The sequence below is a fragment of the Liolophura sinensis genome, chromosome 5 (genome assembly GCF_032854445.1).
Source record: "Liolophura sinensis isolate JHLJ2023 chromosome 5, CUHK_Ljap_v2, whole genome shotgun sequence".
NCBI lineage: Eukaryota > Metazoa > Mollusca > Polyplacophora > Chitonida > Chitonidae > Liolophura > Liolophura sinensis.
In genome coordinates, this window is record NC_088299.1 from 12,583,751 (window position 1) to 12,601,647 (window position 17,897).

At 40.0% G+C, this 17,897-nt stretch overlaps 1 protein-coding gene across 1 annotated transcript in view; it reads right to left on the reverse strand.

The window, feature by feature from the left end:
- Positions 1 to 17,897, reverse strand: part of LOC135465892 (uncharacterized) — a 58,817-nt gene that overhangs the window by 18,909 nt on the left and 22,011 nt on the right. The window contains exon 2 of the mRNA XM_064743262.1: positions 4,881 to 4,961. Coding sequence (XP_064599332.1) covers positions 4,881 to 4,961 — 81 coding nt within the window. The remainder of the gene's footprint in view (positions 1 to 4,880; positions 4,962 to 17,897) is intronic.

The window sequence follows — 17,897 nt, forward strand, 5'->3', positions numbered from 1 at the left end:
CAAAAACCAACTAAGTTAACTTTAATGATAAGAGATGATTAGCTTCTTAGTAATCATGATAATATCATGCACATATATTCGTATAATTTAATAGCCTGCCAGACTTCACGAAACTGAAGGGTTTATTGAGAAAGTGAAGTGGCTAAAACAATAAAGAACGTGCTTTTTATACATACATACATTCTTTAACTTTGAGACTTTTTAAAAATATAAAATAGCTATTTTTATGGCGAAGAGGGGCTAGCACGCCAGCGGCGCAATGGCCCCAACCTCCGACAAATGGGGTTGCTATGAGTTAAGGTCGAGGTCATGTTGACTTTCTCTCCGGCCGTATGTTTGAAGCTCTTGCAGCAACCTGCGGATGATCGTGGGTTTTCCTGGGCTCTGTCCGGTTTCCTCCAACCATAATGCTGGTCACCGTCGTATAAGTGAAATATTCTTGAGTACCGCGTAAAAAACAATCAATCAATCAAATCTTTCGACAGAGCATAGAATGGATAGATTCGAACGGTCTCTCCTGGAGGGAATATAACAAAACTGCTCTAGCACCATGTAATGCGTTTTTGTACAACTATCATACGGCAGAACTGGAAACATACCTTGTAAATAATGCATAAGAACCCACGCTAACGGATATTAACGCTACTACAACTGGATAGGTCGCTTTAAACCATGACTATACGGATGGTCTATATGGACAGTGTACCAGTCACTGTTTTTTTTTTCAAAAGCAAACCAAAAAAAACCAAAAACATTTACCCTTCTAGACATATTTCTCACGGAAGGTTAATCGTTACCGCTCCAATTAGCTTAATTAACACTGTGTACATGTGGGTTCACACCACGTCTTCAGTCCACAAACATATGGCTCAGACACAGACAAATGTGTACGCCTGTATAGGCCCACACTAAAAAACAAAAACTCAAACAGGCTATGCTGGGACCCACAAAGAAGCATAAACACAAAGGCACACAGCTTCAAGTTTACACAAATATACGTAGGTATTTTATTATACCACTGCTTAGATCTTAACTTTTCATTGCTTGGTCTAATGTTACACTTTAATTAGAATTAAAAACTTTATTGGAGTGATTTATTTTCTGAGTACCAAGTTTTATGATTCCCAGGTTTTCTACAACAATCACTATCCCCATTCTTTACACCTAATACAATTTTGCTTAGACTTCAACACTTTATTGCTGTTATTTATTATCGGACGATGCAGACCTACCTAGCTTTATGTTTCTAATGTTTTATAAAACCATCACTATCAACATTTCTTCACACCTTGCACACCTTTACTTAGACCTAAAGACTTTTTCGTTGTTACCGGTATTTATTATCAAACGATGCAAACTTCAATGCTTTTATGGTTCTCATGCGTTCTACAATAATCAGTAAAACCATTCTTTATAACCAGCACAAAAAAACTACCTTGACAGCCAACAATTGACCCTTGGTGTCCATGGCAGAAAAATACGTTATAAATGTAATACAAGTCTTGTGAGACATTTCAGCTTTCACACAATATGGTTTTATCCTTCATAAGTCAGACCAGAAAATACACAAAGCATATGGTTACATCAATTTTTAGAGGTAAAATGTCGACATTTGAGAGCTGTATTGTGTGGAGAGGCTAAAAAAAGGTATTCGTTATCAAGATCCGCTGACGTGTGTTACAAAACTCATATTAGGTGAAAGCCGCCTGTAAACTGCGAAATGTATTAAACTAGATACTTTGTACGAGACACTCAACACCGTTTCATCGCGCAGCAGTAAATAAAGAGACGTCCCGGAGCGCTGAGGAGCGTGATACAAGGTCAGCAGTGGTCAGCGTTGTGTACACAGTGCAACTAGCACTCCTTGGGCATGTTGCCGTAAAAGACCTTATCTGTGAGCTATTCTAGTTGATTTGTTTTTGCATCCCCTAATCTTTGAAAAGGGCAAAGTTATCTGATATAAACTTAAACAATGTCTTGTGATCAAATTTTTGACATCAAATAAAATGGTGAGATTACTTAGTCTGAGTAAACACTTTCCATGATTTTTTACTTCTTTTTAAATAATTTTTATAGATAAAACGATCGAAATGAAACATGTGTTTTAGGTATCTGGGCACGTACAACTGGCCAGTATGACAAATGTCATCGAGCCAGCATTTTGGAAATGTGTTAAGCATGTTGTTAGCATTAAACGTCCATCACAGCACATACAACCACATATGGTAAATAGAGTTCCCATAAAAAATTATCAAAAATGTACAAACTGTGACTCTTTGTCAGCAAACACTGGCGACAGGTAAAGTCTGCGGTAATCTTACGATTGCATTATTGTAAGGATCTATACACTTTTTAAAAATAAAAACATTTAAAACCAGTACGAAAATGAAATTATTGTAAGTTAATGAAAAATATATGAAAGAGTACTTACCTAATCCGTCCACCCAGTGGTGATTAAGAACAGCTGCTATAGAGAAAAGCATTGCCGCCACCATGGCAAACAGTCCAAACATCCGAAACGGACGCCATATACGAGCTTCTCTTAGGTAATATTCTTCGCCAAACTTTCGTAAATCCACACTTGGGTCTCTTGTTTTGAATTTCAGAAAATTTTTCATCGTAGAAATGTTTCCAGTTGAACAATCGAACTGTGAATTACATATCCGAACTTTGCTTTTGCATTCTTCGTATGGATATGGAGAATTTCCAAAAGCTGCGGTTCAAACACTGTTGACACATGCAGGTGTAAAATACTGGGGCGTGTTGCTCTTTTTTAAACTCTTCTTCAGCCCTTGAAGATAAGCGGTAATAATAACGCATCACCTTTTTGATGTATTGTCAAGCGAGTGAAAAGAAATTCAAGCACATTTCGCCGTCTGTTGTGGAGATCAATCTGGGAACAGGTGACTCCTTAACCAACCTCTGTCCATTTGCGTGGCAACACAACCTTCCGTTCACATCCAGCTGTATCACTGCTGGAAGCTGCTTAGGCAAAAGCCAGATAATCCACTGGCAGACCGATACAGCAACACCGCGGGCCTCCTGCGCACGCCCGGTCACAGCTATTCGATCACAATGTCACTAGCACTAGGCTAAGTCTTCATAATTACCATGAATATTTTATCCTTGTTGAGACACACCTGGGCGCACCGCCTGGAAATACCTGTTGTGTTGACCTCCACAGAGTGTCGCGGAGAGCGCTTTGTTGAGGAATGCCACCACAGACCTCCAGACAGACCGATGGCTTGTCGCTCACAGGGAGGAGTTGTGCTTCTGTGCTTCAGGGAATCGGAGGAAACAGTAGCCGTCGGCTCTTCGGTGCAGCAGACAATTTACTGTATGCAGTTGCGCTCTCGGCATGACATTTCCTCAGCACGCGGCAATGCTAGCAGGATATGTTCTAATATAATTACTCATTCAGTTCAGTTTTCACGACGCGTACATTTATTAATTTTGTACGTTTGCCATCGACGCGATAGAGAGGGAAGATAAGAACTGAGCGCATTGCTGTGTCTAATATTGCTGTCCAGGTGAATCCACAGGGCGTGTGATATTGGCTGCGGAAACTATCTGGACGTTCTCCGTATTGATTGTGGCTTAAAACCCGCAACACCTGTGTCGCACGCAGCCTACTCGGCCGGTGTCAGGATGGACACATTAGCTAATTAGCTACATTACTGATACAGTGCCGCAGAAGATCGTTAGGTTGACCATTTTACAAATAATACCTGAGAATCACCCTGGCAATTTATACAATTATCGATAAAAGAAGATCAAGGTTATTAAAGGGGCAGCACTCTGCGTGTATTTCATAGAAAAGCACTTGGTGTAGATTTGACTAGGCGCCTACCTGTGTTTCCCCCAAAATACAATGTCCCAATAAGACCCCATATTAACCCAATCCATTACCGATATTGGGGGAATGTCTAGAACGGCACTGGGGTTGACCCAGGAAATATTTATTTGATGTGCAGGAAACAACAGTAAACACAACCCAATTTATGCGGACTGAGACTTGTAGAAAGCAATTAAGGTCCCTAGTTCAGTTTCCGGCACATTCATAGCCCCAGCGTGCTACAAACGACAAGGCGACTTCCGGTGTGCACAGTAACTGTGCTGCTGTTGTTGTTTTCTGATTCAGAGGATCAGCTAATATAGAACAAAATCGATGATAAATGTTGATAACATGTAAACCAATTTGTCGTGAAAATCAATCCAGTCTCTCAGCTGTTGGTTACTGGCTTAGCTATTATACTAATACCAATACTGTGGTCACTTAAGGCAATGAGCTGGATCAAGTGACTTGTATGAATGTTGGAGGTATAAGTTATTATCATAACTACTCTCAAAAAATATTCTGTTGTATTTAACACAAAATCTGTTGTCTGAGTGTAGGTTGAATGTATTCTGTTATGTTGCAGTAGATTCTTGCGATAATTATAGCACACAAATTCTATTAATTTAACACTAATAATGCATAAGACTACAGGATATTACGTTGAATGTGGCACAGTATTATGTTTATGATAATAACAGAATACATTCTGGCATGACCCATACACCAGACTTTCTGTTAGAATTAATAGATTTTTTTTCGAGTGTAAAATAGATTTAACTAAAATCAAGTCAAATAGCTGTGTTTGTACCACAACACATTTCTAAATCTGCACATGGCACATGTACATGAGCACTAAATACTATCGAAATAGAAACAGGGCACCATTGGGGAAAGAAAAAGGCCTTGTCGCGTGTGAAATTTTGTGGTTTTCACAGTGGTAAAACCAGCATAAATCACGAAAGACACCATCATAGCAGCCGTCATTATATGCATTGTACGTCATTGTTAACGCTGAGTGTTTTCAGGGTAATCGCATACTTACTAGTGCTGAACGATTCACAGACATCTTCCGCTGTGATGGGATCCATATAGCAGTCCATCCATAATCCCTGAGTGACGTTCCCTGAAATGGACACATCCTCATGTGACTTGTGTAAAACATCGTTTAATGCGAAATACTAAATACCTTCCCTTTTCCCGTCTCGATATGAGTGAAATACAAAATTTATCACGCTACGCTCTTTTAACATCCCTGCCAACAATAAACAACTTTGACTTGAGGAGCGCACGCGACACACCTGTCCTTGTTTCGGCTTACCCTAACTATTAATGTCTTTGCGCGGACATATCATCAACATTTACCAGTACAGTTAATTTAGAGGTGTCCTTTGGAATGATGCTGTGCATACTCTAGGTAAAGGAAATGCACAGGTATCAAATATACTGATAGAAAAAACAAGCTGAGGATATAGTTTCTGATATCACTTGCTGGCTATGACCTCTGGAGTTGTGCAAGATTTCTGTATAGGCTAAAATGTTCGCTATTGGTCTGTGACGTAAAGAGAGAGAGTGCGGGACATGCGCTGTCATTACTATCAGCTAGGCACCGGAAGTTGAGCACAATGCTCATTACACCGTCGAGAACTAGCAAACATGCACTTTACCAACATGTCGGCCATTTCTGTGTCCCACTTTAAATCGTAGTTATATATGCCTTATGCAGTACAGTGAGTGCACAAACAAAAGAGGAATCTTTATGGTCACCATGGTTATGCAAGCGCATGTTTAAACGACTGAATAAAAGATTATGACTTTAAAACACTTCGGCAATATTTTATGTTAAAACCAGGACACATTACATCCCTATTTTTTTTATATAACTCAGATGGGCAAAACAGGTAAGTTTTTACAACCAGCTGAAAATATCGGAAAACACATTAAAGGTATGGGTTCGAGGCGAAAAAAATTCTGTCCTTGGAAAGCACTTAAATCTCTCGATATAATGAGAGTAATCAACAGTACACAACACTTCCAGAATAATCTATTGGAAACAGGTCTACGAGTAATATCCACCTGCAGGGTCTAAAAATGTATTTATTTATTTATTAATTTACTTATTTGATTGGTGTTTTACGCCGTGCTCAAGAATATTTCACTTATACGATGGCGGCCAGCATTATGGTGGGAGGAAAACGGGCAGAGACCAGGGGAAACCCACGACCATCCGCAGGTTGCTGGAAGACCTTCCCACATACGGCTGGAGAGGAAGCTAAAAATGTATGTTACATTTTTAAAGCTGTTCACAGATTCATTCACAGATTTTAGGGCGATACTTCTCCATTAATTCACCAGTGTTCCTTAGAATAACCTAAATCAGTGAAACACTTTAACGGCATGGCACAAATCAGCCTATGGAACTGAGTCGCCATCCAAATCTACTTATGTATGTATGTATATATGTAGGTATGGGGTCTTCGTGGCCTAGGGGGTTAGCACACCAGCGCGGCGCAATGATCCAGTAGCGTCTCACCATTGGGATCGAGTGTGAGTTCAAGCTTATGCTGGCGTCCTCTCTGGCCGTACGTGGGGAGGCCTACGGATTGTCGTGGGTTTTAACCGAGATCTGATTGGTTTCCTCCTGCCCTGCTGGCCGCCGTCGTATCAGTGATATACTCTTGAGTACGGCATAAAACACCAATTAAATAATAAATTATATATATATATATATATATATATATATATATATATATATATATATATATATATATATATATATATATATATAATATGAGGGTTCGTCAATGTGTGCATGCGTGGCTGTGAACGTTTATGGGCGTATGCGTGCTTGTAGGAATGTGTGATTGTATGTATATAGGATCTGCACATCTTAAACATGCTACCTGCAAGTAAAGTGTATTTCATCACCTATTATGTTATTAATGCTATTTCGATGGGAAACACATTTTTGGGGAATTTTGAATAATTAAGATTGATTTGTGTTTGTCTTTGTGGTGTGTCGGCTTGGACAGTATTTAAATGAAATGTCAAGTATATTTCCTCTGTTGTTTTATTTACGAAGAGCAAATTACATTCTGCGAGAGTCACGTTTGATCTTTTCATTTTACTTGATTCGTTTAACTATAAAGATGTGTTGGTCTACAAGGCATTTAGAGATTTTGGATTGCTCACAAACAATGGGGGCACCATGCCATGTTTAGGCCTGACAAGGCCTATATGAAGACACTGAAGTCTTACACAGACTTACAAACAGTATTACTACTTGCTGAAATTTCAATATTACTAACATGTCTACTTATATACTGATATTCGTTTTATCTACTTTGACTGATTTCTAGAAATTAATATGGTGGTAAATGTTAGTGTTTCCAGGCTGCTATACACATCCAGTCCAGGGGAGATAATTACTAAACGCTACATCAGGAAGTTACTTCCCTTGATCCCCAAATCTTGATCACAGTGAGGATCAGTGTTTCGAATACAGCTGCAACATGTACAAAACGTCAGTTAACTTTACGGACGCTCTACCAACTGTGCTATCCGGCCCTGTCAGTCAGCCGGTCAATTCATTAGTGCTGTAAGGTACACATGTTCATGTATGCATGCTTGGTGTTTAAATCATCAGTTCTTTTTTTAAAGTCTTTGATCCCGGGGTCTATTGACTTGGAGCCACCGAAGTGGTCAAGGCACAAACGTATGTTCGGTCTTACAAAGATGTGTCTTATTAAGATGTTCGCATCCCCTACTCCGAACACTGCTGTGTTCCCTATCCATAAACCTCACTACCGCCACATCAGTAAGCATTCCGTGAGTAGGCCCTACGCCTATACCAACACGGCGTTAAACATAGCACCTTAACATGTTACTCTTAACTGCTACCATTCATAAAATATATAGACAGAAGAGGGGAAAGACAATATTAGAAATTAAAGGAAGGCTGACTCAGATTTTCTTTTTTAGCGTAAAAAAATTCAAAAAAGCTATCGACTGATAAGGCAATCTTTCCCGGAATCGAGCACTACATATAAATGAGCGTCAATTCAGCCTTACTGTAATGACAGATGTGTATTTTTTTCCATACCGGGTTTGAACATCTGAATAAAAACTACGGATGCAATAGTGTGATTTACAGGAATTCAAGGGAGCGCACTCTGCACTAGTCTTTTATCGTCTGCCGATGCATGTGGTGCAGTCTTGCTTTGAGAAAAGCTGCTGCGTGTAATATCGATTAGAAATGCACTGGACGTTGTAGGCGTGTTGATAAAACCGACAACCCATGTTTGTGGCTTCACGAAGCGGCAAAAAATAAACATTTGTGCCATTCAAAACATCATTTGAAAAAAATATTGATTACTTCTGCTTTACTGTAAATGATACGTTTGGTAGCCGCCATTAATTTGGTCTTCCGGGCACAGTTTACGCTCTGGATCTCCAATGCACAGGCATTTGAACAGCTAGATACAGCCCTTCTGTATTGGTATCAGTCTCTTTGACCAAAAGTTCGGTCAGTCATCGGCTGGGAAGTGTATACTTCCGTGATTTAGACCCCTACCCTTGGATAAGTATAATGAGCGTTCAAATCCAGCATCAGATCTAAAATGTATGTTGAAGTAAACGAATATGTGTGCTCTATGTAACAAAATTATCCTCTACAATAACAAAACACTCTAGCATCACTCAGACAACAGTCTCTCTACTAAATATAACAGAATATTTTTTGGAAGGCATGGTTTAGCCGCTGTGTTCCCACTCATAAAACTGACCACCGTCATATGAGCGAAATATTTTTACTTAAATGTCAAGAAATGGATTCAATTTCTTATATTTTTTATTGTTACTGCGACATTCAAGAATGTTTCACTTATATAAGGGCCCTGAGCAAACCACCGACCAGATTTACATTCCCACATATGACACGAAGGCATGCATACCATGGTGATGAAAGCCAAGATGTCCACATGTACGTACCGCACAAATAGCCTCACAGCAATCTTCCACCATATATTGGCATCAAAACCCCCACACGCAACAAGGGCGGTGAATTCAAGAAATTGCCTGCCAAAAGCCGGGATTGTACCACGTCTAACATGCTGTATAGCCGGGTTGTAAAAATTGACTGCCAAAGGACGGGATTGTGCTACGTCTAACATCGTTTATATCGGGAAGAAATCGCACACCTTAACACTGAAGTACGTCCCACGGCCTTAAAACGCCAATTAATTGAAAAGATTAACCCATAAGGTAGACTGAAGCAGATGGATTTCGATGGATTTTAGCAGGCATGTAGTGTTGAAGACAAACAGGAGCTGGCTCAGAACGTCTTCATCCCATTGCGCAAGAGGAGTCACCACTGTTGAACTTCTGAGGTTTTACGCATCAGTACGTGTTACCGCAGATCATGTACTGATCAATAAACAGAATCTGTGGTTCATTGACGAAAGCCGACTTGAAAAACGATACACAGCCTAACGTTATAGCACTGCGTCGTGACAGGTAAGCATAATGGAAATAGTACTTTTGAGAAGCAAACAAAGGCTTTATTGACGCGAACTGCTTGTCGTGATACGGGAAGACTGGGCAGATCTTAACGGCTGTTTCCACAGGTCAAGTACAAGAAGTCGACAATGGAGCAGCAATCAGCTGACGCATGAATTCATCCGAGAATCAATTGTCCCGCGTATTGTAGCAGTGGAAATATCGTCCAGTGGGTCGAGGCAAAAATAGAACATATTCACATGTATAATAACGAACTTCACAATTAATTTCGCTGTCTGAGGACTGACTTAACGCTTACTGAAGGAAAGCCGATGGTACTCGACAGCCTGTTGGAGCCATGTACTGTACAACATTCCTACACAGTCGATACTCACAGATCCATTACCTTTAAGAGATGACCTATCTCGTGTGTTACAGACAGAGTATCCCTTTTCAATAGCCCATCTCATGCGACCAGACTGGAATAATCAAGACAAGTGAGACTTTCGAGCGGGATTTTCTCCTCTTTACTTTGCCACATACCGTCTGTTATCAGGCAACGAGACTGGTAAGCACGGCCAAGGCGTAGTCTTAGGTTTTAATTACCTCCCATTCGAGGCAGGCACTGAAAGCCACGAGGATGTGAAAAAAGCAATACCACATCCATTATTGTAACTAAAGCTTAGGCAGCATTGTGTGACTTTTGTCCTAGGAATATATTTATAGATGGAATCATTCTCTTCACACATATTTTGACCCCTTTGGTTAGTTGATTTTTTTTTTTACCAGAGTGGGGAATTCGTAAATCAGTTTAACAACACACTTCCAAAGCTATAGTCACTTTTCTTACTTCTTCTAATTAGTCCGACTTTGAGTCTATGTGTCCTCACATGTAGACGCAGGTGTCAAACATGATATGGTTGCTAGCACTATAAGATGAAGAACAAAAGAAGAATGGTAGTGCACTGGCCAATACTCTGGCTATACCGTGATACTCTGCTGTTTAATATATAATTAGATTTAATCCGTGTGTGTAGGAAGATTATAGCAGTACGCCTATAGCCTTCAACAGCTAAAGAGCTGAGTTCGTCGTAGCCGACCGGCCTCTCACCAATACGACCGCCGTCTTTCAGACCAGAGGTTTGTCTGCTATATGGCGAAGGGCAGTGGTTTAGTTTGGATGCTTACGTTTTCTCCACCCATAAATCTTACCACCATCACGTCAGTGAGAAAAAAAATGTAAACAAAGATGAAAAATGTAAATAAATTAAATAAACAAAGCGCTCATGTATCACATGCTGAGATTCGGGTTCTAATATGTAGCTTGTCAAAGTATTTTGTTGAAACATACCGAAATATATTTACAGCACTGTATACTCTAAGGCAGAGAAGTTAAAGGCGGTGCTATTTACGTAAGGTACATATCGTGTTTGTGAACACACCGCTTATTCCAGAGCGTGCCCTTTCATGTAACGGAAAAAATTCATTGTCACGTGCTCAACGCAAACCAGGAAATAAGTTGTAAATAGCTTTCATATAAACTATGACCGTTGTAGTCGTGCCCTGTGCAGTTTTAGACTGATTCACGAAATTTACTTTCACATTATTACCGAAGCTCAGTGATACCGCATAAACACACTATCAAACTACTCACACCTCATGCTGCCATATACTGGTAAGAGAATGCCGATAACTTGTTTGAATAGCGCCTACACTCTATGTAAATAATGTGGGTCCAGCCATAGGGTAAATTCATCTAATGAAAAGAATGATCTAAGCTGGCCACAATATTTATTGATCTATTTATTTGTTGTTTTTTTAACGCGATAATCAAAAATGTTTCTCGAGCACTCAAAAGTGTTAATTTTATGCTAGAATGTATTCTATTACGTTAAAAAAATAATATTCTAATATATATTAAACATAATATTCTGTCCTATTCAACACAATATCCTGTTAGTTAAATAGAATCTTTAACAGAACAATCTGCTGCAATAAAAGAATACATTCTAGCATCACTCAGACAACAGACTTTCTGTTAAAATCAACAGATTTATTTTCCAGTTTATTTTTTAAACAGTGGTTTGTTTTATAGGCGTGTTTTATAGGCGTAAGGGCTTCCCCACGTTTATGTAACATGTCATATTTGTGGAAGAGAAGGCTTCTGCAGCAATCGTTACATAAGATCTGACAAAAATCGCCTGTTGTCTTCAATATTGTAAATGCAGATTGTACACAAATACTCAATTAAATTGTCTCAGATTGTCTCAGATGAAGTGGATTCTCAGATATCTGAAAATGTCAGATCATGCAGATCTTCATGCAGGCCAAGCAGATGAGACACCATGTATTTAAGTACATCATGGCGTAAGACAGATGGTGGTTAACCGAGGATAGTAAATCATAAGTATACGTATGGTTCTTCATTAGTGCGTAAAACTTTACAGCTCCGATTTAAAGGCGTAAAAGCAGTACGCTGGCCAATGGTCTGGTTATAACTTGACACCCTGCTGTCTAATATATAATTAGATTCACATCCATGTGTGTAAGAAGATTATATCCCTAACAGCTCACGCCTTCATCGGCTAAAGAACTTATTTCCCCGCCGTCTTTCAGGCAAGAGGTTTGTCTGTCATATTACGAAGGGTAGTGGCCTGGTAATCTTACTTCCATGATATAAGTGAAAAAAAACATCATTCTGCATTAAACACAAACGACATGAATAAATCAATGAATTAAAGCTGATGTAATATTAATAGTTCAAACTACGGTTCTTCATTGGTTACACAAAACTGCACTGTTCTGGCTTCAAATAAGGGAACTTTATGCAAATGTGAGATATACCACACACGCCAATACAAAAAAGTAAGAAACCGATCTCTTTACACTCCACATACACCATATTTTTAGAAGCCAAACCTTTAATATATTGAACAAAAATATTGAGTCCTGCTATGATATCAAGAAGAAATCTTGAAGTGCTTCGCTCGTGGCATTTGCATTGTGGTGTTATGTGTTTGTCAGTTTACATCATGCTGCCTCTTTTTCTACTACAATAAACTCATCCAGCTAGGTTATTACTTATTAAAACATTGCTTGTCGATAAGGCGCCGGGTTATACTCTTATTCTGCCGTAATAAAGTGTGGATGCGATCATCGGGCAACTGAGCTCCGCAAGCGGGTGGCATTAAGACATATCTGCACACCAAACAGATGCCATTAAAGGGATTGATGATGGCTTTAGGACGGCGGGAGAAGGGTAAGTGTTATTAGAAAACCGTGTTCCCGACGACACGGGTAATTCACACAGGGAAATCAAGAGAAATCAAGACAGACAGACAATGGCGGATCACAGTGGCTAACTATCGACGAGACAAGAACAGTGAAAGATCATAGGAATTCGCCCATAAGTTTATGAGTCTAGGATGAAAGGCCGGCACGAGCTGGTAAAGGTGAGGACGACAATGCAGCCAGTCTACAGCCCCTGATTTACATCTTCCTTGTACTAATGTGTGACTCTAATCACATTTCTTGGATACCATCAAAGGGAATCACCGTTTCAAACTTCAGCTCGACAAGTCCTAGCAATCGCGGATAAGAAAGGAGTCAGAGATTCCAAGGGCTTTATCACGACAGAATCGACAGGGTTGCCACCAAGACACCTAGCTGAAGACACAGTTTAGCATTTGTCTGCACGTCGGCAAGCTGTTAGCTACTTTTTAACCATTTACAGGAATAGTTAGAATAAAACACTGACCCCAACGGGTTCGTGGGACCACTCGCCAACTATCATTCTGTCATCGATGCTCTGGTATTACTCACCATGCTGTCGTCTTTTATATTTATTATGAAACACATTTTATAGCTCTTCAGACAACATTTGGTAGGAGGTGAGCTAGCCTATAATGTTAATGTTGTGTTGATATCTAGTAAGAATAAATGGTCTATCTGTATATCTGTATGGGCTTGCTCAGGTGGCGTTTTCTTTATCAGGTGATTAAAAAGAAACGTGTTCCGAACAGCTCACCATATATTGCAGCGAGGCCTACTTGCGTAATTACATCTTTGTTTGAGGTGAAGGGACTGTTATGAGCGACGGTGGGTTGCGATGAGGGCTGCTTATGTCAACAGTTTGATTGGTCATATCCGTGGCGACGGCTTCCAATTGATTTCTTACGCTGATAACACCGTTTCCTCCCTGATGCAGCAGAACGCAGAGCATAATTGACCCCCTTGGATCAGTGCGGTCCCATTTGGCACCCATGCAATATATCAAACGACATGGCATTAGCTAACCGTTGGTTGATGCCACTATTCTAAGACCCAGTGGACCGGGATTCATTGATTTTCGATGAACCTCGTCGTATATCGCAAAAGGTACAAGTGAAATTACACCTCAGTGGGGACTGCCTTTAAAATGAGCATTACGGATGTTTTCGTATGCCTCGAGCTTATAACGCAGGCTACAAAAAATATCCCATTATACAACTCAACCATATCATGTGTCTTATGACGATAAATGATAGATCGTAAGACACAATAAATGATAGATGGTGTTTGCAGGAAAAGGATATCGTGTATCCTGTAGCGATGAAGGCAAAACAAGAGTTGAAAATTAGCTTTGTTCCATTGCTAGGCTTTTCCAAGACTGACTACACATACGACTCATCTCAGTACAAAGGCTATCCTCGTCACTCTCTGTGAAGCCTTGATGACAGTCGGTCGAGGGCGCTCGCATGGCGCAGTCGCATCTTCGTTGAAGACCACTAGTCGTGCACCAGTGTATCAAGTTCGCCACTGACTTACCTAAGGTTGGTGGTTTACGCAGAGCAACTCCACTTTATCTCACTTATCTCATCACTGTGACATAAGGAAATAATATTTGAGTATGGCGTTAGGCACCAATAAAATAAATAAATTAATTCCCAATTTGTGGTCGAAATTGAATGTTAAAGGTACCAATAGCAAATTTCAGTCTGAGTTTGAAAACTTGGTCATTCGAACGTGTAATTGTGAAAAGAATCAAAAACCTTCTTATGATAGGTATTACCAAACTGGTTACCTCTCGTGTATGTATATCGCTTCGATCATGTGAAATATCATGTGAAGTGAAGCTTTGTTATCCCGTTAGCCGGTTCTTTTTTAGCGAAATTTGGTTGATTTCGCATCCATCCATACCATTAAATCCCCACAGGCAATATTCAGACATCATTTTGAGCGTTGTAACAGAAATAATACCATCCGCTGGCTTTCATTACGAGGATATTGTCCACGTATACAAAATGTAAGGCAGGTGTAAAGACAGGGCTAAGAGATAGTCAAGCCCATAACTTAGTCATTGATCTGCGACAGAGGGCCTAATAAGAATGTATCACCCACGGTGCACTTGATCATGAGCACGCGGTAGCCAAAACTAATGCCCAAGGGAGTGGCGAAACACCCCTAATGACAATAACGACGCCCACAAGGGTCGCTCACTCCACACCTTGAATGTTTATAAGATGTTGTTATCTAAGACAAGAAATGCCATGGTATCTTTTAACTAGGTGTTCTTGCAACATTCATGACTTGGAAATGGACAATACTATGCCAGAGCCATCTGGCAGAGAACAAAATGTTCATACCACCGCTGGCTTTGGGCAACATTCCAGTTAGTGCCACTTGGAAATATTGGCACTATAAAAATATCGATACTTCTTAACGTAAATATTTTAATAAAGTTGTTTATCAACAATTTTTTATCTTTGCGCATGACAAATGAGTGATTAGTATTGAGCGATTGACTAATTCGTTGTTTCACGTCGTTTTAAAGAATATTTCACCAAATTTGAGAGGACGGTCAGGGTTATGGGTGGGGAAAACAGGAGCGATACCTGGAGCAATCCCTGTCTTAGTCAATGTGTGGGAGGCAACAGTGATATCATTAAAACAGTAAATAAAAGCCAATAATACAAATGTATGTATTGTACACAATCATGAGTTTCACGATTTGAAGGGATTGTGATATCTACTACAGTCTACAGTCATTATTTCCGTAATGTCACACCTTAGTGATAATACTTTTCCTAAATTCCTTGGTCACCTGTCTGATAAACGTGGTGACTTGAATCCCCAGCTTGAAGACTCCTCGTCGTCATTTGACTGAAAAATTGTTAAGTACGACCTAAAACCCAAAGCATGTAAACAAACATATTAAATCCCCAGCAGAATCAGTGTGAGGTGGATTCGAACCAGTGACCTCAGGGATCAGGGGCCGATCCACTGTACCGATAACAACACTTTAGCACAATAAAAGTCTTTCTTTCTATACAGACTTCCCATCCCTACGCACAATACTGCGTTCTCATCTTTCTGCTGCAAAATGTCCGCTCGAGAAACATTAGATTGTAACTAGTTCATAGAAGGTAGGATCTCGGTTCCATCATGGAGTAATGATCATAAAAACAGTACATACTCTGTCACATAATCGATTGAGTTAATAGGTCAGCCTGTGTCATCTAAATACAAGAACGAATCTAGAAGAGGTCTACTATTAAAAAAAGATGTTCTACCATTTAAAAAAATATCAATTATTCTACAGATGTTAGAACATTGTATTTCTGATGTGTCAGTTGCTGTTTAAATGTGTGTCCAAGGGCTAAGTTTCCAGATTAATGAATTCCAGTCCATAAATATTTCATCGCATGTATAATTGCCGTAGGTGGAGCACAGCTCCGGCCCTTCGCCTCTTTCCGCCCTCCTACGATAGCCAAGGCAGGCAACTGCGCATACTGCAATTTCGCGCCCCGCCATCACGTCTGTCATTAATATTTATGCACTAGTTTCGAAATTCCGAGCAAATGCTGTCGACAGAACCGTGTGACCAGGGTTACTTGGCTTGAAATTAAATTATCTTTCTTGTTCTTTGGTTAAACCGCCATTATTACTCGCGTCTACCTTTTCCATTAGCATTACTCAGTAATCTAAGACACTTTGACTCCAATGACATTTACTTTATAGACTCATGCCTATTACCTGCCCAACTGAAATTGAGACTATACCTCATAAATAAATAACTAACCAAGTCTCAGTCACATTAGCTTTTTTTACGACCTCATCTTGTGGTCCTATTTTGTGAAAAATGGTGCAACTCTCTCTGACAGCATTATAGGAACCCTGTCCTACAATCCACAAGCAGTTTCAAATAAAATTTGTGTCTTGATCTCTCAAACTAAGGTTGAATTGCCACGTCAAGTTGTTAAAGGAAATGGCGCTAAAAGTTGATTACACACGGGAATAGGGAAGAGGCTACTCAACAAGTGATAGCTCTAAACAGTACTGATATCTAGCAGAAGTTTGTGAGCATTACTTTCCTCGAAATGTTAATAAAGTTTGACTGTATTTTCTTGGCAAGTATCGCACCACCGTTTGCTGCAATCAATGTAAGAGCAAACGGCAAAGCAAGCATGCAAGGAAACACTTCGCTGCATGGCGTGGAGGCTCATTTGACGTCCACAGTGTGGCGGAGCAAAACCGAGAGATGGACATCCGCAAGATCTCTACAGGAAGAAACACTTTCTTTTGCTTGGTTGTGATTTAAGGTAGATGTTACACAATAATTACTGGTTGATTTAAAACTTGGGATCCATCATCCGTTTACTCCCCTTAGAAATGTACTCATCGTTCAAGGAAGGCCTTGGGGAAATCCCCTGCCTTTGGCACGTTACTGACGGTCTTCCCCACGTGTGATGTGTAGAGTAGCACACCATTTTGGTGGAAGGCATGTTGTCTTCAACGACCAGTAGACAGGCTTCGTTGACCGCTTATTGCCACCACGAGCAATGAGGGCAAAGGGATGTACAGTTTGCAATTTTGCTGGTCTAAGAGTTTGTATCTCTAGAAACAATAGACAACACATCTTTACACTTTTAAGACTCGCCTATCACATTTATTCATTAAATACCTTCAGCGCTCATGTCGTGTAGATTGTTCAAGGCATGAGTATTCAACCCATAAAAATGCGTTCTATAGAATGTAGGTGGAAGCTTAAACGGAATGGGTCTCTGCTAGACTTGCAATGTACTAGTAATCACAGAAACTACTATCAAACTTTACACGGTAATGTTCTACAACTCCAAGGTCTTTTTGACCACAGTAGTCTCGACAGCTAGAAGGAAATACAGCTTGCCCATGCAGTGCAATGGACAATTCTTCGAATTAAAAGGGGTCTAAAAAAGCCACTGGGAATACCTCATGAAGACTACTAGTAAAAAAAGCACAAACCTAATCGGCAATTTTAAGCGATGAACAAAAACGATTTGTGATCACAGACAACGTCTGTGATGATTTAAATAATGCATCCAAGGAAGAACTTTTGTGCATATCAAAACATCAGTGCCGAATGTCAGAATATTTGCGGAGAGCAAGGATTTTCTGCAGGGCCTAAACGAACCGAGAAGTTCCTCTGTGTTTTGTTTGTCACATATTTAATCGAATTTTCACTGGACATTATGTGGGATCACGGCACCTGTGCCCTTTTGCAATTGCAATTTTCCTGCATCTCTCTATAGGGAGTGCATATGATAAG